Below are 27,818 nucleotides of genomic sequence, written 5' to 3'. Positions count from 1 at the left end.
ATTTGAACTGAACAATGAAGTGAATTATTGCTAATTGTGACTTTGTAAATATATTAAATGTTTTGTTATTTTTGATGTAAATATAAAAGGTTGTATTTCTCATCCTTTTACATGTAGTGCCCTTATTACAAAAAACAACCTGAATAACTGGAAAACACTTACAAACTATATACCTAAGTTGGAACAGACTATACAATTGTCTGCTCATTAAACCTTTTGTCTTTTTTGTTTTCTTAACTAATAGATAATTGGTAGAATTAAAAGTGGGCAAACCAGGAGTAAACCTGACTGATTGTAGATCCATGAATGGGTATATGTATATTTATATAACGATAATATTTAGTTTGACGAGTTTAGACGATATAAAACAGAGATAAAAATATAAACATTTGAATATTAAGGAACTTTAATTTAAAAATGAAACACTTCTACAAATGGCATGCCATAAACGGAGTATCCCATTGTCTTTGCCTTTTTAGCTAAACCTTCTGTTTCAATATGGTGGTCAAACAAAGTTTCTGGAAAATCTAAACCTTCTCTATGACACTTTGCCCGTACAAGAAGAGTGCAACCACCAACACCATCTAGGGGAACAATACGCCCTTCTCCACGTAGATCGGGTAAATATATCCGAGACGTTGAACCATAACCTTCGATTACCAGATAATTAGGGCGCATGTGTTTTTGATTCTCTAGAGAAAGGGGCGTTTCTCGCCATATGTTTTTGTCATAATTTCTGACAGTTAGTCCTTGCTTAATCAAGCACGTGGGTGTGACGATATCCTTCTTGGCGAATAGCAAGTGTTGTATTATATCTTGAGGTAAGTCGCCTATGTCGCTATCTATCCATAATACATAGTCTTCGTCGGATAAAGCTTTTTTTAACAATAAATTCCTAGCTTTAGCTAAATGTTGTCTACGTTTGTATTGTTGAATACGTTGATGAATATCTTCCCAGTCACCACTCACTTGTTGCCCAATGTCAAAATGGTAAAAACTTATGTTACGAAACCCAGACGTCCTCAACTCCTCTATGACAAGTTTAGCTTCCTCTACTGTTCCGTCCGTACTACCGTCTTCACCAAAAGCTATCGATATTAATTCATGTGCATATTGTAGTTCGCGGATTTCACGGGCAAATCTAAACAACGTCTTCTCACTATTATGCAACGGTGTCAATATCAATATTTTATAAGAATATATCGTTTTATCAAGCTCTAGATTTTTACTTTGTATTCTATCCGACAACCGGTAAACGATATCAGAAACAGAGAATTTTGGTACTGGTGGAATAAAATCAATCGGTTTTGCAGGGTCATATCTGTTTGTATCGATACCGCCTGCTTGTTTCATGCGATTTTCTTCGATGTCGTCATAACTAAGGGGAACTCCCACTATTTCCTCGTTATACTTAAACGTTGGTTGTCCTTTAGGGCGTTTGTTCTCATTTGGTAAATCTCTTGGTTTATCCATAGAATCAGATAAGCTCCGTAATACGCCTGACTGTAGCAGTATGAGTATAGTAACTACGATGACGTTGAGAGTTAGAAGGGCTGTTAAACAGCTGGTTCGACAACGAAAAATCCGCCTCAACATTTCTCATTGTAAGAGCTACTGCAGTTAATGTGCGGCTCTTATAACAGGTAACTCTAAAGATTACTGAACACTTTTAACGGACAGTCAGACTGTTAACGTATAACGGACTGTACCAATGACCCACTCAACATACGTACTCTTCAATGTATATCCTTCCTGGTACAATCAAGGACTAAGTATATATATCCTTTTCCTGGTTCAATCAACACTTATTTAGTCCATGCTATGCCCGATGGCACAAAACACAATGCAAGGACGACAGGTTTCCTCTATGGACACTGCAATTAAGAAAAATTTGAGTGTTATTAGTTCTTATAGTGACTAATTAGTGGTAATAAATGAGTTATTAGTGTAAATAAATGAGTAATTAGTGTAAATAAATGAGTAATTAGTGTAAATAAATGAATAATTAGTGTAAATAAATGAATAATTAGTGTAAATAAATGAGTAATTAGTGCAAAGAATGAGTAACTAGAGTAATCTTTTATAATGTGTCAAAGAAGATCTGGGAAATATTGCATATATATATTGTACAGAGTTATATTTAAAACAAAAGATTCGGGTTGTGAGTCCCGGATCATCACGGTCGTGTTTTTTGTAGCACCGCACTATACTTATTTATTGTTCATTTTCACATTTTCAGATTGAGTATCGACTATATTTTGTTGTATACAAGTAAGATTAATATAATCTTTTCAATAATAGATACTAATTTATTTTGTTTAACCTTATTTATAGTATATATATAGTTTTTTTTTTGTTTACCTTTGTCTTGTCCGCCATGATGGACGAGTCAGAAAATACTCAGTTCCGAACTGAGGATTTTTACAACGCATTGAGCAGTAGTGACCTAGAAACTACTGACAATGAAAGTCAACAGGGTCACTCATGGACAACCCAGGTTAAAAAACGTAAAAGAGTAGCAACAGGTTCCCCCGCTACCACCCATAACAACACAGTTATTAGAGTACCCTCCCTCCAAAATGCCCCCAACAAATATTTGCTCATAATAGCTAGTATAAACCCATCCATTAAACTTGGAAGACAAAACCCCATTAAAATTCAAAAGGCCCTATCGGATTCGGTAGGAGTTGCAAAAAATCTAAAGCAACTCGCAAACGGCAATTTACTAATCGAGTGCCAAGATAAACACCAATGGAAAGACATCCAACAAAGAACCTCCATTGGTGAATGGTCGATTAGGTCAAGTTTGCCCAAATCGACTACATCATCAGCTGGAGTGATATACAACGTGCCGCTTGACATCGATATTGAGGATGAAGACTTAAAATCAGTCATGAAAGGTCAAAAAGTTAGTAAGGCAACACGTTTAACATACTATGATAAAAATAGTAATACAAGAAAAACGTCAAGATCAGTCAAATTGATCTTTGATGTTCCAATACTACCCCAAACCATAAATATTGGATTCAATAGTTACAAAATAAAGCTATATGTACCAAATCCCATCCAATGTTACAAATGTCAGGGATATGGGCATATGGCAGGTAATTGTAGCAATAAAAGAAAATGTAGGAAATGTGGTGAGGACCACCAATCCAATGAATGTAACACAGAATCCCCAAAGTGTGTAAATTGTAAAGGTGACCATCCATCGAACTATAAACTTTGTCCCTCAAGGGAGCAACAAAAACAAGCTCTCAAGGTAGTTAAAAGAGACAACATCACCTTGCATGAGGCAAATAAACAAGTGAAAGCTAAGGCTAAAGCAAGACCAGTTGTTCAGCAACTAGAAGCTGAACATACTGATATGAAAAAAGGTTACAAAAACACCAATATAATAGACCAAGTAATCCCAATTATAAGTGTTGCAATGCTTAATATACTTACATCCCAAACCCCAACAAGTGATCTTAATTTAGAAAAAGTTATTGGTTTCGTATCAATGGCAACCAAACAAATGTTTGGATTTGATTATGATGTTTCGAAAGGTCTTCAATTGGCCAATAGAGTAACAACAGAAATGCTATAATGTATTATACAAATCATAAAATATTAACAGAAGTAATGTTATATGTTCTATCTGTGCTTATAATGGCTAACTTTACTAGTTTACTAATATACAACATAATGTTCAGTATTGTTCATTGGAACTGTCGTGGTATTCACAATAATGCTGCAGAGTATATAGCTATGTCGCAAATAAAGCCCGATATAATATGCTTCCAGGAAACATGGTGTAAAAACGAGCAAGACCATCCACATGTAATGGGTTATAAAATAGCTGATTTTTCTGTTCGTAATACTAAATCACATGGAGGTACAGCAATATATGTCAGAGAAAACCTCCCATATCTGAAAAAGAATATTGATAGTAATTTAGAAATATCATGCATTAAATTTAATTTTGATAATAATGATATTACACTGGTCAATCTTTATGACACAGAATCAGATACCAAATTACCACAATATAATAATATATTTGACCAAATAGAGGGAAAATTTTTACTGTGTGGAGACTTTAATGCCCACCACACTATGTGGGGTGGTAAACATACAGATACTAAGGGAAGAGAGTTGTTCTCTTTCCTTGAATATAAAGATATAGTACTTCTTAATGATGGTACAGGTACAAGGTGTAACCCCAGTACATTAGAACTGGCACCTATTGATTTGTCTTTTTGTAATTCTAGTCTAGCTAGTAAAATAACATGGTCAGTTGACCTCACTAGTTCTTATGGCAGTGACCATCATGTTGTAAATATTAATTTTAGTCATAAACAAATACTAACTGATGATTCTGAATCAGTATATAATTATAAGAAAGCAGACTGGGAGGCATTCTCCAGCAAATGTAATGAACATTTGAGTCCTGACATGATTTCTGACAACATAGAAGAAACATGTTCAAGACTAACAAACAAAATACTCCAAATAGCTGGGGAGTGCATCCCAGTCAAATTAAAAAATAATAAACCCAAAAAACCACAAGTACCATGGTGGACACCTGAATGCACTAAAAGTGTTAAAGAAAGGAATATTTGTAAAAACCGTGCCCAACATACAGGTTTTGGTACTGATTTTACTATATATAGAGAAAAAGAAAGAGCGTGCAGAAAAACTATTAAAGCTGCACAAGCTATGTATTGGGAGAGCTATTGTAACTCGCTAAATAATGATAGTAAATTGTCAGATGTATGGAAAAAAGTAAAATCAATGTTGGGTAAAACATTTAAAAAATTAAATTTACCAACCCTATTATATAATGATACCAAATATGAATGTACTCAAGACAAAGCAGATATACTTGCTACAAATTATGCTCAAGTCAGTAGTGATGATAATTACTCTGACAATTTTAAAAGTCAGAAACAAGATATAGAACAAAAGGAGTACAGTAAATTATTGCACTACTATAAGGATAACTCTGATAGTTATAATGAACCATATACTATGCAAGAATTAAAAGATGCTATCAGTGATACATCTGATACCTCCCCTGGAAAAGATAAAATTACGTATTCCATGTTCAAACAATTTACAGACAAATCACTGTCTGTGTTATTACTTTTTATTAATAGAGTTTGGTTTTTACAAAAACTTCCAAGTGAATGGAAGCATTCCATTATATCTCCAGTACTTAAACCTGGAAAAAACCCCACAGACCCACAGTCATATAGACCAATAGCCCTTACATCTAACTTTGTAAAAATTATGGAGAAAATGGTAAATAATAGATTACGGTGGTATCTAGAAAAAAATAATTTCTACACACCAAATCAGAGTGGATTTAGGAAAAATAGAAATACTATGGAACAAATAATTAGAATTGATAATGATATTCATAAAGCATTTCTCAAAAAACATTTCACAGTTGGTGTATTTATAGACTTCCAAAAAGCATTTGATATGCTTTGGAAAAAAGGGTTATTAATAAAAATGGCCTCACTAGGTATAAGAGGTAATATGTTAGGATGGGTAAAGGATTTTCTTAGTGACAGAACAATACAAGTTAAAGTTAATAATACTTACTCTGAAATATTTATAATTCAGAATGGTACACCACAAGGTAGTTGTATAAGTCCTACACTATTTAACATCATGGTAAATGATATATCCAATAATTTAAAATACTGTGCTATGTCACAATTTGCAGATGACAGTGCTATATGGTTATCTGGCAAAAGCAATAAATATCTACAAAAAAGAATACAAGAGGATATAGATACAATTAGTACTTGGTGTGATAAATGGGGTTTCCTCATATCACAAACAAAAACTGTAGCTATGATATTTAGTAAGAATAGTTCCCCTTGTATTAAACTTAAACTTGGAGAAACAATATTGTCATTTGTTAAAGAAGTCAAGTTTCTAGGTATGATCTTTGATTCAAAACTAACATGGTTAAAACATATACAATATATAGAAAGCAGATGTTCAAGGGTGTTAAACTGCATGAAATTGTTAACTGGTACCAAATGGGGTGCAAACTGTTCTACCCTGAGAACAATATATATATCAATGATAAGGTCAAAGATAGATTATGGCTGTGAAGTTTATAACTCAGCCTCCCACTCTGTCAAGAAAAAACTAGATAGTATTCAAGCCCAAGCATTAAGAATATGTGCAGGTGCTCATAAAACCGCCAGTATAAGTGGATTACAGACTGAAATTGGTGACCCCCCATATGAGTTGAGAAGAAAAAGTCTTATTACTAAGTCTTTTTTAAATATATTAAGTCTGAATGACACAAACCCAACTATAAAGAGTTTACAAGAAAACGCTATATATGAATTTAATAAGGAAAAAATTAAGGAAAATCAAAAACCATATTGTGTTACTGCACATGATACTATGAACAAATTTAATGTAGACTATAATACTGTATACAAATGTAAAGAGTTCCCAACACCACCATGGCATGTTCTAAAACCACAGGTCAGAACGGAACTTACAAATATTATTACAAAAAAGGATAGTCCTCACCTAATTAAAAGTGAAGGAAATATCCTCATTGATAACAAGTATAGTAATTATTTAAAAATATATACAGATGGATCTAAGAATCCAGAAAACAACACAAATGCATGTGCTTTTGTAGTTCCGGAACTTAAAGTAAAAAAAGGTTTTAAATTACAAAATCATGTTTCAATATTTATGTGTGAATTGACAGCCATACTTTTATCTTTATATTGGTTAGAAGAATTTCAACCAGAAAATACTGTAATATTTGTAGATTCACTGTCAGCACTAAAAGCTATTACAGGAAGTATTTTTAAAGTTAAAACACAAATAATTTATGACATTCAATATATATATAGTAAACTGTCCAAATTAGGCCTAAATATCATTTTAGAATGGATACCCAGTCATGTGGGTTTAAGTGGTAATGAAATGGCAGACACAGCAGCTAAAAAGGCTCTATCAATAGAAACATGTATAACTAGTATACCACTTTACAAAGAAGACATCAAATGTTTATGTAAAAATTTACTAAAAAAAATGTGGCAACAATACTGGGAAAATAACACAAAAAGTAAACAACTACACACTATTCAAAATGATGTTAACTTTTGTATTACCATACCAAAGAGTACTAGAGAAAGAGAAAGAACTCTATTTAAACTTAGATCAAGTTATATATTCACTAATAAATTCAAATACACAATGGGTAAATGCAATAGTGAACTGTGTGACACATGTTTAGTAGTGGACGATATGCAACACTACCTGTTTAACTGTAGGAAGTACATACCACAAAGACAAAAAATGATGGAAAAGTTTGAAACATCAGGGGTAAAAGATCTCTCATATAAAAATTTATTTTCAGGATATTCTCAGACACTAATCCCAATATGGGATTTTTTAATAAACACCGGTATGCGATAAAAGTAAAATTATTCAGAAAATACTGAAAATCTAGCTATATATATATATTTCTAGTTTCTAGTGTAAATTTTGTAAAAACATGCTTAAAATTGTTTTAATAGGATACTTTTGGTCAGGGTTTGAAAACCTACAGATATTATCAGTATAGGTAAAGAGAAATATATAACTTTAGGGCTTGCAATTCATTAGTAAAATTACTTTTAAACAAAATATTGTAATATTAGTCACTGGACAACAATTCATGGATTTGAACAAGTATGACAACAAATATCAAATATTCAAAATACTATTACATCTGTAACAACTGATTAAATGAACTCTTAATAAGAGAAAATCTAAGTAAGGAAATGAAAATGAAATTAATTTATAATTAATTAGCATTGAATAGATTCTTTTTTTATAAATTTGCTTATAAATGTCATAAATACATGAGATCATATGTAAAATATCATGCCACAGGAGTCTGACATATCTCCCTGAAATCATCAATCACAATCACTCTCTCGTCGGTCCATCCCAAATCAAATTGGGGACACAAACCTCACAATAAGAATTAACTGCATGTATATATATGTACCTAACTAACACTATGAGGAATGTGATTCAGCTGCTGTCAATGGATAAACTATTGACACCGTAGCTAAAATATTGATAGGGTTATACATGGGGTCGACTGACGAGATGAGTTATCTTAATGTGGGATATTTTTCTTTAAGGGCACTGGCTTGCCAGAACCCCGGTCATTGTGATATGATGATTTTAAGAACCAACCAGCACATTTTACAACGACCAAAAACAATGCACCGTGTAAATACTAACCTAGTATTAGTATTATTGTCTATCATTTTTAGTCACGGCTGCTAAATCATCCGTTTAGACTGGAAAATGTTTGTTTACAGCCTCCTCGCCGGGTATGCTTGCAGCACATGGTTACCACGTGGTACGGCTGCAAGTATTTACCAACAATTTATTTCTTTACAGTGCAAGGGAAACAACTCCAGTCTAAACGGGCGACACCAAAAACAAATAATTCGGTAGATATATATTATTTACCTTTTTTTCTTCGTTTTTTTTTATTTCTAAATATTGGCTTTTTAATAGTTGTAACAGAGCTGGAGGGTATCATTTATCAGTTTATGATTTCTAAATATAAGAAACATAACCCCGTTGAATTTGACAATATACGGCACTAAAACGTCTACGAAAGTTTTTATTTTTAAAGTAGTACGTACACTAAATCAAGTACTACCAAGATAGCACTCTCTGGTATACATCTATACTGTACATAACTGCAAACATGAACACTTACAATTTATTACACACAAATATGTTACAACAATACATTATAGATTCTAAGTATACATACACAGTAATTTATATATTTTTTTTCTTCTCAGATAACGTAAGTTTAAGAAACTTTTATAAGTGAGGGTGCTATCTTTAAGTCAAATTCAATATACAGAGAATCACAATTTACCAAGGACGTACGAGCCGCGGTATAATTGTATTAATGTGTATACCATGTACGGGAATATGTCAGACCCCTTCTACGATTTGCATATTTGTAAAAGTCAGATATGTCTATCCAAAAGTATATGATACTTACTATTTTCATGTTTAAAAAACAAACACACCTACCTACCAAATCATTCAATACTTATAAACACAGAAGGTTAAGTTACAAATAACGGAATAATAAGCTCACATATATTTTTCTTTGTAATAAAAAAATTAACCAATAGATAATCAAGATAATTAAAATACACACTATAGCTCAGATTTAAATAACAAGATTAATTAAATTTAAGGGGAAAAAAAAACTCACAAAATTTTTATAATAGAATACATGATATAGGCTAACACCTAAATAATGAAAAATTTAAAACATTTACTTGAAATGTTTTTTATATAAGGTAATCTGGCGCAATACCCGCAAGGGTAGTCGCCATTAAATTCTATTTAGTAGTTTAAAACAAAATATGTCTATTAAATTTAGAAGTGCTTATGCAAAATTTAGATGTGGTGTTGTGCCACTTAAAATAGAAACAGGACGTTATGAGAATAAACCAATAAATGAAAGATGTTGTTTTATGTGTAAAAATGAAATTGAAGACGAAAAACATGTATTTACTTTATGTCCTTTATATGCAGACCTTCGAAATATATTGTATAGTGAAGCTGTAAAACATAACGATCAATTTTATAACTTGTCTATTGACGAAAAGTTTATATTTTTATTCGGAAACGAAGAACTATGTCAAGTAGTTGCTAAAACCTGCTATAATATTTTATGTAGAAGAACAAATTTTTTATTTGTATATAGCTGATGATATATTTTAAATCTTAGATATATGTAGTTTTAAAATTGTATAAATTTTGTATATAATTAATCCTTTAATATTAGTCTCTCATAATTCTTAATAGAATGGCACTTGTATATGTTTTAGTATTTAAGCTAATGATATTTTACTGTTAGTTTTAATATACAATATGTTTTATAAATGTTATCCAATATTTCATGTTATACGCAATGTTGTATATCTTTATTGGAATGTATAATGTTATAAAAGTGGTGAGACTTTAATAAAATATTGAATCTGAATCTATATATTTAAATTGTTATTGGTTCGGGCAAGACCTGGACCTGTATTTCATGCAAGTTTATGAGAATCAAAACAATCGCTGATCAATATAGTTCTGATAATGTGATAGATTTATCTTTCTTAAGCGTATAGAAAACTTTTCACATGTATCGTTTATAAGCACTCGACATGTCAGTTCTCTATATTATCACTTAAATTGTATCATAATATGAATTCTTTTAAAAATACATGCAAGTTAGATTTCATTGTTCAACAAAAAAATAAGACATTAAAAACATAGACATATGCCTATTTTCGAAGACATTTGGTTGACCACTAATAAACAATTTTGGTTGCATATTTCGTCGTCGTCGGGTAACTTTTCAGGCAGTTGTGGTTGTTTTGTTTATACTACAGTCTTTAGTATTTTATTGACTTTCAAAAATACAAATGCTTGTCGTCCAAATTTGTTTCGGTACACGGAATCTTGTGTTTCTATAACTTTCTAAACATCATAATAAGGCTACGGTGACCTATAGTTGTTAATGTCTGTGTCATTTTGGTCTTTTGTGGATAGTTGTCTCATTGGCAATCATACCACATCTTCTTTTTTATATCTTCATTTTAACACATTAATTGACAATCAATTATTGGATGATTTATCTACAGATATTTTTGTTGTCTTGTTTTGGACTCAGTTATATAAAATGGTGAATTGTTCTCTCTTTGACTTTATAATTATCTGAAAAACAGTCCATGTGTTTGATCTTTTTATAAAATTGTATTTGATTACTCAGACACATTAAATACATGTACGTGTAACAAGAGGATTACTATAACAAGGAATTGTATATTTATACACTTCCTTGCTATTACACAATAGTAGTAACGGGTTTGATTTAACTTTTGCATAAATATATATATGCCGCATGCATGCTTTCAAGTTAAAATAAGAATAAAAATAATTGTAATATAATTGAAATAAGGAAATGTGTCCATATTTGTCTAAATTGTCTGTTATATATTTAGTGGCCTGTTTGGACAAATTCTTCTAAAGACAGGTAACACGAAAGACTGTTTTCCTGTACTGTCATGCCCCCCTTTTTTAAATTAAAACTTACCACTTTATTGGCTCTTGCAATTAACAATATTGCTATAAAAAGATTATTGACCTGTGTAACGGTACACCTAGATATTACATTAAATACGTGTGTATGTTTTGTAAACAACTTACCTGTCATTTACCTGTTGGTAAAAAAAATGTAATAATTTTTTCCCGTTAATAACGGATACGAATTTATTCCGTTTTTAGTTTTTCGCGCATAAACGTATAGGAGTCCACACTGATAATGTGTTACAGTTGCGCGAGAAGTTGTGCATTCAGTGTTATTTTTGTGCCGTGATTGGGGTCTATTTAAGGATATTTTGAAAGAATAAAAGAAGAGATAGGATTTACTGTAGAACCTATTTGGGAAAACATAATTTTCATGTTTGAATGTTAAAATTTGAAAACAGTAAGCGGTAGAGACTGAATTTCGTCAGTAATGATTTTGGCTCCCAATGACCCTATTAAAGGATCAAAAGGTCTATGACCACCCATACACTTAAGTACTTGTCATATCAAAATGAGTTGAATGATATATAGGTTGGTCATCCCTACCCCTGTCATTTGAAAATACTTACTGAAATATTTAAAAGGTTGCCTGTCCCAAGTCAGGAGCCTTTAATTCAGTAGTTGTCGTTTTTTATGTGCTACATATTTGCTTTTCGTTCATTTTTTGTACATAAATAAGGCCGATAGTTTTCTCGTTTGAATTGTTTTACATTTGTCATTTCGATGCCTTCTAAAGCTGACTATGCGGTCTGCGCTTTGCTCATTGTTGAAGGTCGTACGGTAACCTATGGTTGTTAATTTCTGTGTCATTTGGTCTCTTGTGGAGAGTTGCCTCATTGGCAATCATACCACATCTTTTTTTAATATGAGGTGCCCACCCTTTAACCACATATTTTCTAGTTTGTTCTTGTGTGGCCCCATGTTTATTTTTTCTCTTTAAGCCTATGCGAATATAATTTAATACTGAAAGGTCGTACTTGTATTATATCCTATTTTTAAAAGAGTGCATATGAGTGTATCAGGTGAAGAATTGAAATATAAAAAAAATGTCCCCAGGAATCACTCCTTCCCATCAAGTTTGTGAATGTTAAAATATCTTGAAAATGGTCGAGAACATCCCCTTTAACCACATATGTTTTTCTTTAATGTGGGGTATACTTCCATTGCAAGATATGGCAATATACATGGACACAAGTAAGCGAATGCAATCTATATATTATACCTCTTGTTTCACATGTGAATGTGACGGAGCGTTCGGGGAATAAATGAGGCAAATTTGTATACCTAACAGATGAGATCCTAAACAATAGAATGTGTTCTTGCTTGACCAAGCAGAGGCAGATTTAGGCGGGGGCAGGGGACCCGCCACCCTTTTGAAAAAAAGGGGAACATTTGGTTGATTATATAGGGAATCACTGACGCTTGACCGGAGCGGACCACCTCTTAGGCAGTCAGTGGGTCCCCACTTATGAAAATTTCTGGATCCGCCACTGCCAGGGATATATTCTAAATGTCGAAGCAACACTTCTGTCTAGTTTTCCTAGTTTATAGCTCCTAGTGACGAGACTTGTCATCGAACTTGTAGAAACTCATAATGTCAAAATCGTGTGTGTACATGCATCTGTTGTACACTTGCATGTTTTATTAGTTCTAAAAGTGTTTAAAATTGTGTTTGGTATATAAAAACATTTCTCAGTAGGCACATTAATTATAGACAAAGCTTGAATGTAAACCCTTTTAATTGTGTTTTATGATTTAAACGTTTAGGAATAAAAGCTAAACACGGTCCTAGACAAACTGTCAACCTTAGCATGTTAGAGCTGAAACATGTTTACACCAAAATGTGTAAACAGTACACAAATGTTCTAAATGTGTTTAGAATTGAGTTTTGGATCTAAACACCACTTTAACAATGTATGAACAACATGACGGATGAAATATACCGAGAGGAATCTTCTTACTCTTCCAGTGATAATAAAATAACCCATATTTTAAAATTCCATGCAGTGTTAGTGGACTCCTAAAATCCTTATCTTCGTCTTTCATTTTTGCGACGGTATGTTGCTTTTTATTCTACCTAGATAATCATGTTTGTATTTAATTGATTTAGTGTCTTTAAAGCCCAATCCCTTGATGACCTTTTCATTTGGATAACTATAATACTTATTTATCTGCATCATCGACGAAGAGAACTTAACTATTAGTAATAAAACATAAAGAAAGAAAAAAGATGTTGCATGATTGCCAATGAGACAACTCTCCACAAGAGACAAAATGACACAGAAATTAACTCTATGTCACCATACGGCCTTCAACATTGAGCAAAGCCCATACCCATAGTCAGCTAGAAAAGGCCCCGAAATGACAATGTAAAACAATTCAAACGAGAAAACCAACTGCCTAATTTATCTACAAAAAATAAACGAAAAACAAATACGTAACACATCAATAAACGACAACCACTGAATTAAAGGCTCCTGAAATTGGACAGACACATACATACAGAATGTGGTGGGGTTAAACTTGTTAGCGGGATCCCAACCCTCCTTCTAACCTGGGGTTGCGGTATACAACAGAAGACTGAACTATAAAAATCTGTTGAAAGAGGTTTGACTCATCAGATGGATACAAATAGAAACACATCTAACAAAAATACATTTAGTGGACGTGGCCGGGTACTTCTATATCCCAACAACAAAAAGACACTAATTACAGATCTAGGAGTATTTGCAGTTATTGGCAGCTAGTTAAAAGCCACTAACAACTAATAAAGAAATCATGTATCTAAGACTAAAAGTATATTTCATAAGAGATATAATGCAGCTTCCGGTATGTTGTCATCAAACACTGCATATTATGGTTATATTATTACAAATGTAACTCGGTTATAGTCCATGTTTGGCCTGTTTTCCTCATTTGGTATTATCTATACACCTTGAAAAAAGTATTGCAATGCTTCCATTGAAAACAATGTAAAGTGAGATGATTGTAGAATGTGTATAATTTGGGTTTTACCAAATATTTATGATCCGTTTATGGTTTAAATTTGAATTTGTGTTATTAACTTACATTCAAAAAGTTCTGAATTAGTTTAATGCATAACCATCTGTATTTGTTGCAGAAACAATGTTTTGGAAAAAATGAGTTCTGCAAAACTTGTATTTTTTGTGAAAACCGCGAAAAACTAGTCAGTGCAGCTGTTAAGTTAACCATGTAGCATTAATATTAGATGAAAAGTAAGTTAATACACTTAATACTATGAATTCAATTTTAAACTATGAACGGATTAAATGTATTTAGCAGAATCCAAATTATACTCATTCTACAATCATGACATTTTACATTGTTTTCAATGGAAGTGTTGCAATATTTTTTTCCAGGTGTATATATTGTTAACCATTGTACTGATTTCCCCATAATGGGTCCTCTATTGGTTGTGAATTTTGATTGTCCCTTTGGTATCTGTTATACAGTATTCTACAAAAGAAAAGTGTCTATACCATATGTCGAGTTCTAAATCGTCCAAACTCAAAAATTGAGAACCAATTAAGCACAATTCACCACAAGTCTGCCATCAATATTAAATTCTCAAAATAACAAAGAAATTAAGACAGCTTTTGTTCATAAGCACTTTATATTAAAGTTCCATTGGCATTTTGTATCTTTAGAAAAAAATGTAGCTATTTATAATCTAAACGAATTTTGAACCAGCAAAAAGATGGCAAATATAAAACACCAATGTAAAAGAGTATGGGTTTTATTATTGGGGTAACTATTGTCTAGGCGATTACTAAACACAAGCACGAGTTAATAATCCAATTTGATATATTCTCTGAAGATTTGAAATAGAACAATATAGATACTGGAACAGGAAATCAATTATATGATAACAAAACGCTATAAGGTAGCTGAACAATAAAAATCTTACAATATTTTTGCTAGAAGGAAAAAAAGCTTTCTCAGCGAACTTTAAAGACGTATTGTCGAAAACATATTGATAACTTGTCTGGTTAGAGAACAATGAATTGTTTGTGTAGTACCAGTCGTGGTTGGACTATTAATTCGGCAGTAAATTAGCTCTTTTGACGGGTAAGAAAATCTTATTTATAGATCTTGTCCAGTGAATAATGAAAATACTTGCTAGGAATTTCGAGTTGATTTGTCCGTTATATCGTAGATAAATGACTAAATCTGTCTTTTTCAATTGTGCTTCAATTGAAATAAATCCAAATGAAAGATATAAGTTTATAAAACTTCTGCAATACATAATGAAGCATCACATTAGCTTCAGTATATATTAAATATGTTCACTGTATTAATTTTTACCTGAAAATACCAGTTTTTATTGGTTAACACGATGGTAACATTCTACTGTAGCACACATCTCAGCAGTCAACATCTTTGATTGTTACCTTTGAGTTACAATATTACCTACAAAATCTGACGAATGAAAAAGTTATTTAAAAAAACAAAAAAAAAACAAAAAAAAACAACCCACTATTAGTATAATAAATTAAATAACACGGGTGATACAGATGTTACCCCGCTTCGCCAAATAGTTGACTGTTGTTTAGGCCGATTTCAGTGTGCTCTATTACCCTCTCATCTATTACATTATTACATATGTTAAAAGAATACTATACAGTACAGTCAGAACTAAACTATTTGTATACCACTCTTATAGTATGATTTGCACATCTACAACTAATTAAATAGGACAGATCTCTAATACCCGCCCCCCTTTTCAACGGAACTTGCCGAAACTACTTTCTTAACCATAGTAGTATGTAAACACTATGCCGATATCAATATGATCTATTCATACGTGATACACAACTGACATGCAGGAGTCAGTTTCACAAACAAAACTTACGACTAAGATTGACCTGAATTGTTCATGACTAATGACCCATCTTAGGCGTAAGTTTTTTTGCGAAACCGACTCCTTGCGGCCATAAAACTTTCGAGTCAGTTTTTTGTACTCGTACTCGAAAATCAACCAATCAAAATGCTGGATTTCATGTTTCGAGCATGATTTTTGTGCTCCAAGCACTGAGCAAAGTTTTATGACTTCAACCCCTGGGGTTCAAAGGAAATTGAGATCGAAAAAATACTTCTTAAAATTGTTTTGCTCTATGCAATTTGAATATTCATGTACGGTTATATTTCGCATAACGGTGAATGTCCTCATTCCAGTGTAACTTTTAACCTCTTTATGTAATCAAGCACTGACACGTACGTGCTTGCCTACAGATAGGATAATAGCTGTAGATCATTATAACTGTCTCATCAAGTCAGTACAAGGCTGTTAAAACGGTACAATTGATATTGAAAACAATTGATGAGTAACAATTCCTTTAAAAGAAAACAGAACTCTCTTGACGGTAGATGTTGTATAGTTATGTAACTCTGGAAAATCTCTATCTAATTGTTTTATATCAACTAAAGCATCAATAGTGTGGATTGTATATGTGTACCTGGGGGAAAACGTTAAATGTCTAATCTAGCATGTTCATCCAATGGAACTGATTTATGCTTTTGATCTACTTTTTGACCCACTTTAAATGTTGCAGAAACCAATCTAACAGTTGTCTTATTTCGAGTCTTTTGTTTTATACAAATTTATTGCAACTTACACAGACGTACTTATACAATTGGGCGACATCCGTATCATAAAAATCCTTTACTATATAATTAAAACTCCTGTTGGGTCACCTGTCTTTGTTTTAATGTGAAATCATTAGGTGTTTTTATTATTTTCATGATAATTTTTCATATTTTGACAATTTTTAAATAAATATGATATTCTTAATTATAACTGCCCTGTTCTTATTAAAATGATCTGAAATCTCTTTGGAGTATGTTAACTTAAAAACATACACACACAGCAATGATTTATTAGTCATGCTAGGAACTACAGCAAAATGATTTGAGTATGTTGGTAAAGGTAACATCATTGGCTAGCTTGTTGAATCGTGAAGTCGTTGCTAGGTTAAGTAGTTTACCCTCCTTTAAGAGTGGAAACGTCCGACAGACAACCAATATATCTGTCTGTAGGACTAGACTACTGCGGAAGGAGGGTATTATACATTAACTAATAATCAGTTCACGGTTCAGCTAATAAGCAAGCTAACTATAACCAAAGATTACACACTCAAGTCATTTGCTGTAATGGTGTCTCTTCATTACAAAATTTACCTTAATGTCCACTCATTTATACTGTAAGAAATAAGGCGAACTATTTTATTCTCAACTGCTTGATACATGTAATTATTGACGGGAGTAAGTAGGAAAATCCACTACGTACCTGAAGAAAGCATAACACTGTGGTATATATGATTGCCAACAGTATCCCAAAATCGTGCAAATTATGTGGTTTATTCAAGCAATTATAGGTCATCGTATGGACTTCAACAATGAGCAAAATCCATACCATCTAGTCGGCATTAAATGACCTAGAAATGTTAAACATGTGAAACATTTTTAAAACGTGTCTTCTTGTTGTTCCTTTATTTAAAAACTAAGTTTCTATCAGTTTATAAAAAAAGAAGATGTCGTATGATTGCCAATGAGACAACTCACCACATGAGACCAAAATGACACAGAAATTAACAACTTTATAGTTGGTGTATACAGCACGTCAGCTTCTAGTCATAGTTAATGTTTCAGGAAAAAGGACACGTAACAAATGTACTGAATTATATACGTTAGTTTTCTCTCCTCGCCAAAAAAATAAATCAAATAGTTAATTGTGAATATTAATATCATTTGACGATGTCCCGCGAGAAAGTATTTTATAGGACAACAATCAACAAACGTTTTCCAATTAATTTTCATTTTCCCTTTGGAATTACTGATTAATTTAAACTCTCTGTGTAGATTTATGAAAAGGATCCATAAAACAAATAAATAAACACTATTCGAAGGGAAATAGATGAATATATTTTAGTTTTGTTTGAGAACTATGATCAACTATTGCATATCGGATTTTATGCCATTTTTGATTAACTCACAATACTCAAATTGATGAAAATGCTTCATTTGATAATGACTATGAATTCATTTAATTTCATATGGTCTCTTTTATATAGTCATAACATCGGAATATGAGACTTGTAATTATAAAGAATTTAAATTGAGTCGGAAACGGAAAAAAAAAATTCACATGATAAGTGTATTGGTATGGGGTCTGTACGAAAATCCTTCAATTCTGTATATTCTTTATATTTTCAGCACTCCATTATTTTTTATTCTTGAATTTTTCTAGCCGATTTTTCTCTTTTCTTTATATTCTTTTGTCTTTATTCTCCACATTGTACCCACAATTTTCTGTTCTGTAAACCCATCGAGATCCTCTGTGGTATACATTTATTTTCTTTTAAAATAAGTCGGTTAATGTACATTTGAAATAATCGTGTTTTATATGAAAATGAAATAAAAAGTATATGCTACACTTTCACAAATATTGAATCTAAAAGCATAGTCGACGAGGGATATTCGTGTTTAATAAAGAATCAAATCATATTCAATAATTTCAAGAATATTGACACAGAAGGCATAGTAGATTTGGGACAAAAACACAATGTCCATAAAGGGAGAAAAAAGCCTGGCAAATATAATATAATTAGCCACAAAAACACTTCACAGCAAGCTTGAGATAAACTTTGAACGCAACAAATACCACAAAATATATCAGTGATGCTCCTAAAGAGTAAACACACTCTTACTTAATACTTTTCTCTTTTTTTGGCAATACAAAATTATGTCGTTCCCTTTACGGGATGGTGATCGAAAAGAAAAGCAGCCAATGCCAATCAGTAAAGATAAACAGAGAACATAAATAACATACATCTAAAATAATATCTGATGTTTGTCATTTGTATAGACAATAAGGTTCAAATGGAATAAAACATTATAGCTCCATGCGAAATTTCAATTGAATTGTTCAACATATTTTTCATGTCTGGGCTTTCATAGCCGGTTATACGGTATAGATTTTACTCATTATTGAAGGTAATGCTGCCTATAATTGCTTATATACACTTCATTTGAACTTTGGTGAATAGTTGTCTTATTGGCAATCATACTACTGACATCTTCTTATTTTAATAAAGAGGGAACATCTTTTCCAGCCCACATTTCAACGACAGACGGTTATAATTTAGATAATTTTCTGTACTCATATATCGTCTAAGGTCGATCCTTGTTTTATTTTAATAAGACTTTAGCAGACACGGGAGATTAATTCGTATCAGACAAACATGGATTTAATATCATATCATAAACCTTTAATACTCAGCAGCGTACGTATAGATTATCCACATATGTAAAAACGATCACCAGTAGCCGCCTTCATTCGGCAATAACTCTCTTCGAAAGGTCGGCATGTACTTTCTTTATGTCATATTGTATTGTTTAAAGGTCAGACTATGTAGGCTCCGTTTAAAGTTAGTTGTGTCATTAAGAACAATATATAAAAGTCGAAAACAATGCTTATTACTTTCTATATAAGGTTAGCGTATTAAAACGTTAAACCCCCTGCATTTGCTTGCACCTGTCCTAAGTCAGATATTCAGTGGTTGTCGTTTGTTAATGTGGTTCTCAAGTGTTTCTCGTTTCTCGTCTTTTAATTTATAGATTAGGCCGCTGTTTGAATGGTTTTACACTAGTCATTTTTGGGTCCCTTTATAGCTTGCTGTTTGATGTGAACCAAGGCTTCGTGTTGACGGCCGTACTTCGAGAACTATTATGATTTAATTTTACAAGTTGTGACTTGGATGAAGAGTTGTCTAATTGGCACCACTACCACATCTAGTATATATATAGTTGCACATAATGTCTTGCATCCACTGGCTGGTTTCTACAATGTTAATCTAATTACCCTTCCGGAGTACCTGATATCACCCCAAGTTGTTGGTGGGGTTCATGTTGCTTATTCTTTAGTTTTCTATGTTGTGTCATGTGTACTTTTGTTTGTCTGTTTTCATTTTAGCCATGGCGTTGTCAGTTTATTTTCGATTTATGAGTTTGAATGTCCCTCTGGTATCTTTCGTCCCTCTTTAGTTTTCTAGGGGGTCAGGAATTATTCCTCATGGCTATGAGATGCAGGGTTTTATGTTGAGTTCCAAGTAAAATGTAAATATCCATTTCCTTTCTCAAATATTGTATGTAATTTACAAACAAAAACAATGGGCTAACTCTATACGGGTACATACATATATATGTCATATAAGTTGGACTAATGTTTTGAGAAAATTGGGACTATGTAAAAGGATTGAATACGAATATTCATAGTCCTATTACGTTTTTTAATTGTAGTATGTATCAGCGACCCAAAAGATTTTTTTAACCCATATGGTAATAGACATTCTTATGATAATAGTAAAATTCTTTATGTAACGAAGGTGACACATTTAACAAATACATGTTAATCTTCCATGAGGCCTTCAACTTTTTCATGTGTAACCTTCAATAATTCTCTATATGTATTGGCTGTGGGTAGTAGTCTGTTATGGCTAACATGTTTCACAGAGATGTGTTGTTGGCTGTGTAACTTGTTGACCATCATTATAAACATGTCCAGTCGGATTATTTAAAATATGGATCGACCCGGAAAACAAGTTATGTCCTGTACCTTTAGCTGCAACTTCTTCCTGTCGGTTTGATAGATTGGTGAGACAGTGTCCCTAGTATGAACTTTCGGTTCCTTATTGTGAACTTCCGGTAAACGGATATAAAAGTACATTTAACTTGTGTATACATGTATATTGATTATAGTATTTATAAAACATTATGCTGTTAAAATTATTGTATCTTTTATTTATTCTAACCTGATTCTTTAAGAGCTATAAAAATATTGCATGTAATTTTGATTGCGGAGGTAAATATTGAATGTTTACAAGAGGGAATATTTTAATGTGTTTACTTAAGATATTTAAATTTTGTATCGCAAAGAACAAACATTGTGCTTTTTTTTTTATTTCTGTTATAACAATTATACAAAAGTCGCTAGTAAAGTAGCGAACAAAGCTTCAACTCAAAAATCTACGGGATGTCGTCGAAATTTTAAGTTTTCATTTAGTGTCATAAACTCCATTTTAGTATAGCTTTCATGCAAATTTACGAAGTTTCAAATAACTGACAAAGGCATATTGCAAACGTTGTTTCAAGATAGCAAATGCATTGTTTCTGATTGTGAATCAGTTAACGGCGTCGATATATGGGGAAGTATCGATTAATTTAATTTACGAAACAACAGTCACGGCTTCCTCTGCCTCATTTTTAGACTTATACATGTACCTAGAATTTGACATACGCGGTCATTTCAGTATTAGAATCAATGAAAAAACTTTAATTTTGAAATTATCAATTTCCCCCACCTTAGTAGAAATATATCAATTTTGACTGCATATTGGATATATATTTCCAAATTTATTCGGTATTCAAGAGCTACTAAGACTTTTTAAAACGTCACCAGTGCCTTAGTAGAAAGTTGACGAACCAGGGTATGTCAAAGAAAGTCTCGTCCTTTTTTTTAAAAGTTTATCAGTATCAACTTCAAAATTAATACACGACGGTCTTAAAGTATAGATTCTTGGTTCGTGCCTTTATGAATATTATATACCTACTATTCAGTCTGTTTTTTTGTTATATACTAAGCATCCATCTGACGGGGATCTGTACTTATACATCGTCATAGTGTTATTGTGCTATGGAAATATTTTTGTATTAATGTCTTTCATTTTTGCTAATGTATATATGTCTATTTGTGTTTCTTTGCTACATATGACGTGGCTCTGTTCATAAATACATTCCAGCAATTATGTTATTGTGCTGGAATAAATTTTTGTATCTTGCCCTTCAATTCGCGATTTGCTTTGTCTATAAAACTTCTTTTATTAAATATTTGTTTTTGTTTTGATAGTGATAAAGATTATAAAACAATGCTGTCATGTTAACCCCAATTTTTGACATTTTTACAAACTTTGTCTGTTTATTTTGTTCACATGTCGTTGTCAATATAATGGAACTTAACGCGACTGTCATACAAGTGAGAAGTTTAGCTAGCCACAAAACCATGTTTAATCTACCATTTTGTACATAAGAAAATGTCTGTTCGTTTGAAGTGTTTGAGCTTCTGATTTTGCCATTTGGTTACAAACTTTCGATTTTGAATTTTCCTCTGAGTTCGGTATTTTTGTTCTTTCACCTTATTTTCATACAAATAAACGCATTTGGTAGATAATGTTTTAGTTCTTATATACAGATCACGAATATTCCTGATAAAATCACGGCGTGGTTCAAAATGTCAAAATAAGAGATGTACGGTTAGTTTTTACAAACTTTATTTTTGTTATTTGTTTTGTTTTTAAATGGGGTGTCATATTGACTTTTGAGGGATGTGCTTCTTTGGGGTTTCAAAATTTTATCTCTGAGCTATTCCGTAGGTGTAGAAAAGCGACGTGGACGAACTAAACTGGTATGTTTTATTTAATTCTATTTCTTGTCCATGTCCTCTTTGTATTGATATTATTGTTGCCAAGTTGACATTTACAATTCATATTGACTCGATCACAATTCTTAGCTGTATTTGGCAAAACTTTTAGGAATTTTGGTCCTCAATGCTCTTCGACTTAGTACTTTATTTTGGCATTTTAAAACTTTTTTGGATTCGAGCGTCACTGATGAGTCTTTTGTAGACGAAACGCGCGTCTGGCGTATATGCAAAATTTAGTCCTGGTATCTATGATGAGTTTATTTCCATATTGGTTTTAATAGTTAATCGTTAGATGAACATTATTTACAATTGTATTAATTATTTTGATTTGATCCCATGGGTATACTATTTTGATATCTCCGTTTTGATTTGATTGTCAGTTTATGGTAAATTTCTACTTCAAAAGAAATAAAAACGTGTCATGAAAAACGTCAAAAATATTCTTTTGAACAGATATATCATGTTAAGGAGGGGTATTTGCGAAAAATACCAGTCGAGAGAATGTTAAATTTCACGAGCCGTAAGGCGAGGGAAATTCATTCTCAAGACTGGTATTTTTCGCAAATACCCCTCCTTAACATGATATATCTGTTTAATTACACCGAATGTTAATGTACTAAAACGCATTGATGATCGTGACGTTACAAGCGTCCAGTCGGATAGAGTATTTTTTGGCAAATACCACGGCAGAGAGGGTAAAAAAGGCATATCCTTTTAGCAAATACCCCGGCGGCGTTAAAAATGAACGATATTCATTTGATAACAGTAAATTGGTGAAAAATACACTGGCTATTAACCAATCAAATTAAACCCCGGATTCTTACATAAGGTGTAATTATACAATAAATGTGTTTTAAGAATTATATTCTTTATTGAATTTTCAAAATTGCATACAAAGTGTTAAGCATACGATTTTAAATAAGCATTTAAGCAAAACATACAATATGAAGATTGAAGATATAAATCAAATAAAAATAAAACACAAAACAAATAGAGAAAACACTACAGCAAAGCGAACATTGAAAAGTGCAGTATTCAAGATAATAATTGTGGTCAAAGCGGACATTTTCACCTGAAATTATCTGAAGGATATTTACAGAGTATAGCAAACTTGTTGAATGGTAAAGAGTTTGAGTTGTATCTTATTTTGTATATTTTTTGTCATTTGTTTTTAATTTAAAATAAAACTTTTAAAAAATTATTCCAGATGGGAAGACAGCCTATTGTCTAAGTTTTCGTTCTTGTTACGACTCATAGTTATTTCCTCTTTGTGTATTTTTTATCTTTTTATTGCAATTCCCCGTGGGGGGGGGGGGGGGTATTTAGATATAAGAAGAGGTGGTATGAGTGCCAATGAGACAACTTTCCATCCGAGTCAAATTTCTCTTTTTTTTAATGCGTGTAATAATTTGTACACAAATTTCATTAGTACTCGATTGGTAATAATGAAGATAGATTTTATAAAAAATATTACGACCAAGTTTGACGTCGTAAATTCACGAAGCTGCTAGATGGAAACTGCATAACATTCGATTACATGTTATGGAGTGTAATTTGTGACAAATTTGTACTTCGTTTAGTATTTATAATATCTGATTTCATAGTAGATTTGAATTTCTGTTAATTAAGAAGGTTGTACCAATATAATCATTTTTGCAGTATTCTTTTTACATATAATTATTTGTTTTCTGAGTATATACTATAATGAATTAATACTTCTCGTAAGCTTAATAAACAATATAGTTTAATGCAACTTTTTTTCCAATATTACAAAGGATCATTAACTGTATCATTTGATTATAGTTACACAATCATCACAGGGGGTAACAGTCTTCATAGAATAGTTTAAAATCTTTACTATTTATCACCAAGACAATTTAGAAATTAGATCACAAATAAATACAGACGCCTTTGTACCATACCACTTCAACATTTATTGATACTGAAATATAAAGGTTTACTCTCTTTTAATACAGCAATTATTTAGTCAATATCACAGACAGAAATCTATATCATTTCAATGCCTACTTTTTCTAAGGTTAAATTGAAGCTTTAATCATATAAATATTTACTGTATCCCGTAAACACTTTGATAACAAAGCGCGCGTGCGACTTGAATGAAACATCTTCATCATCAATGGTGAATTGTTTAAACAATTAGATTAGTGAAAGTCTTCAGAGAATAATGTCAGTTGGTTCATTTATTGAGTTCCATAGAACATGGATCAGACTTAACAGAAAAATAAAATAAATTGGTAGATTCCATACATAATTTAGAACATCAAATGCTATCAACAGTCCACTTTTCTCACTTAGGTACGTGAAGATTTAGAGTTCCTAAACATTAGGCTATAGTACGTGGTTACTTACATTGTAGATGTCAGATGGTTTTATATAATAAAGGTAAGAATAGTTTTTCTTCATTACGTTTATAACTAATGCATATTGTTTAGCTTATGGCAACACTACCTCGGTTGATATTCAGAAAATGCGTTTGAAATGAATTGTCTGTGTGACTTGGACGTTAATTTTGTTTTTGTTTGTATGATTTCTAAAACTTATTATTTTTGATACTTTCCAGGATATGATCTCGAAGGTCTAGATTGGGGTAGTACATTTTTTTATTCTTTAGTTTTTTCTTTTCTTTATCAAATTCGTGTTCTATTTTCTAATCTTTGTATTTTAGCATCCCATTTTTTTCTCTGTTCTGTATTTGGTTTGGCCCTTATAATGATGCACCTTTTTCCATTATTCTTTATTCTGCAGCTTTTGTCTATAATTCTTTATTATGTAAACCCTTCAAGACCCTCGTATATGTAATATGGCAATATGAAATTTAAACGTCACAAATTCTTATATATATTTTTTTATTTGATGTTACAGATTTTATCAACTAAAATGAGTTTTGAAATATATTACAATTATGCGGAACAAATTAAGGCATATAAGTTTATAAATAAACTGACATTCTTATGTCAGGTGATTATCAAATTGTGAGGCTTTTATTTGGTATTAATGTATTATAATACTTCGTGTTGGGTAAAGACCTTTGACTCAAGTTCTTATCTTACCTTTCCATCAAATATGTTATTCCGCATTTATTATTAATTTAAGTTAACTTGAGTGTTGAAACAAAGTAAGTTAAAACTGCGCATGAATGATAGCCTTAACGATTACCGGAAGTTGCTTCCATCTAAGTCATTTGGATTTTCGTTATATATTTATATTCACCTATGTTCTAGTCGCAGATTTAAGTATATTGACGGAAACTTACACAGTTAAGTTTTTACCATACAAAGAAGTGTGCCTTATTTTCTGTTGAATGATGAAACATCCCATAATGCAATTGTAATTCAGTTGTTATTTTTTTTTTTTAATTGTCTGAACTCCTACTGAGCACTCTCAAAGAGTAATTCGACAATAAATCTAATACAATGTACTTGGTAAAAGTTTTTTCTATATACCTTGTCAAAATGATGGTTTATTGAGAATAGAGATATGTATAGAAAATTTGTCAAGCATGGCTTTAAGAGGAAGCAATTATAACCTTGAGCAGTAATTGCTGTTAATGGTTAATCTATAAATGACCTTCAAACGCGTATAAAGACTTGACGTCATATATACAATGTAAGACAATGTACAAAACACTATTTTGGAAACTATTCTACAGAATACGTCATTTTCAAACATTTAAATGTTAAAAGAAGGAAGCGAATTAAGTGCCATATTAGGCTTTACTGAAAGTGAAGCATTACAAATTTTCATTAATCTTCGTTGCGATAAAATTACCAGTAGCAGTTATAACTATGTGCAATCGACCGGCGCATAGCATCGCATATAGTTCTTCATTTTACAATTCAATTCAATGCAATTCAATATTTTATCTCTCAGTAATATATAACACACCATTACATTAAGGACATTAAGTGTTATATATATCGACACATTAAAAAGTAGAGACTAAACAGACGTCTAGGAGACTAAAAATATAAAACGTTATCAACACATTCTATCATAAGCCATACGTATATGTACATTTTTTACAGTATAACAAATTTCTACGTCTATTTTAAACAAAAGATCGCAGTGGTACATGTACGTGTTGTCAATTGGCAAACACTATGGCGATGCGGCTTTGCTGCAGTTGAAAACCGACCAACTCTTTGTATTTGCACTATCATATTTACTGAAATTGTTTTGTAAAAAAAAAAATGCAGCCGGATATTATAAAAAATAGAATATGTTGTATAATTACCAATGAGACAACTATTCACCAAAGTTTAAAGGAGGTGAATGTAATCAATTTTAGCTAGGCAAACGTTAGGTCTTCAACATTGAGAAAAAAAACCATGCCGTATAGTCAGCTATCAATGTCTCCGAAATGTTGGTCAAAACGTATAATTCATTAATAAAACAATTGTAACCTTTTTACCTAAATATCATTTTATAAATTTGCTTTCAATGCATTTCAATTTTGTTTTTAATTTATAATTCTAACGGTTTTAAAACAAGCTTCATTGATAAGTCTTACAAAGATGAAACGCGTCTAATGTACTAAATCATAAGCCAGACTTTTTACGAGCATATTTATTAAAAATAATTTTCTAAAAAAATCTATAAAATTTGTTAATTATCAAACCACATGCCGCAGCCTATATAGTGCTTCTTCCAACTTATATCTAAATACAAAAAAAAGAATATGTAGTATGATTGCCAATGATACCACTCTTCACAAGAAACCAAATAACATACTAAAGTAGATAATAACGACTATAGGTCACCATTTTCAGATTCATAATCTAGAGCTTTATTAATATGAATGTTTGACCAAAGATTAAAAGAACAATTGTTCCTATGATTGATATTTAGATATTACCTTACGTAATATTGATTAGACTATATACCACATTTGTACTATTAAAACAATTGGTATAGTTTATCTATTCCCATATTGCTTCTAAAACTATAACCGTCTATTAAATATTTATACACAAATAGTACAATTAACGTGTAACAAAGAACACGTTATATCATTATTTATAATAAAACGTTTATATTATTCTATTATCTGTAATCGTAGGAGTTCTTTGTTAATTAGTCATCTACTTATCAATATGTGATTATTTTTTACACCATTTTTTTAATAGTACGGTATACACATGGGCGATTGAGTACA

At 31.7% G+C, this 27,818-nt stretch overlaps 2 protein-coding genes across 2 annotated transcripts; one reads left to right on the top strand and one right to left on the bottom strand.

Annotated features, from left to right (window-relative positions):
* Window positions 1–384: 384 nt before the first annotated feature.
* LOC143075351 (uncharacterized) lies at window positions 385–11,259 on the bottom strand. Its single transcript, XM_076250741.1, has 2 exons — window positions 11,153–11,259; window positions 385–1,874 (listed from the first exon to the last, which is right to left on the bottom strand). The coding sequence occupies exon 2, from the start codon at window positions 1,594–1,596 to the stop codon at window positions 412–414; it is 1,185 nt and encodes a 394-aa protein (XP_076106856.1). The 5' UTR covers window positions 1,597–1,874; window positions 11,153–11,259; the 3' UTR covers window positions 385–411.
* On the top strand, window positions 4,451–7,675 carry LOC143075350 (uncharacterized). Its single transcript, XM_076250740.1, has one exon. It carries the CDS (start codon window positions 4,702–4,704, stop codon window positions 7,447–7,449), a length of 2,748 nt encoding a protein of 915 aa, XP_076106855.1. The 5' UTR covers window positions 4,451–4,701; the 3' UTR covers window positions 7,450–7,675.
* Window positions 11,260–27,818: the final 16,559 nt, after the last annotated feature.

The sequence above is a fragment of the Mytilus galloprovincialis genome, chromosome 5, assembly GCF_965363235.1.
Source record: "Mytilus galloprovincialis chromosome 5, xbMytGall1.hap1.1, whole genome shotgun sequence".
NCBI lineage: Eukaryota > Metazoa > Mollusca > Bivalvia > Mytilida > Mytilidae > Mytilus > Mytilus galloprovincialis.
This window is presented reverse-complemented; position numbering and strand designations above follow the sequence as displayed.

Excerpts from the sequence above, each read along its gene's own strand:
- LOC143075351 (XM_076250741.1), bottom strand. The coding sequence starts at position 1,596 with ATGTTGAGGCGGATTTTTCGTTGTCGAACCAGCTGTTTAACAGCCCTT.
- LOC143075350 (XM_076250740.1), top strand. The coding sequence starts at position 4,702 with ATGTATTGGGAGAGCTATTGTAACTCGCTAAATAATGATAGTAAATTG.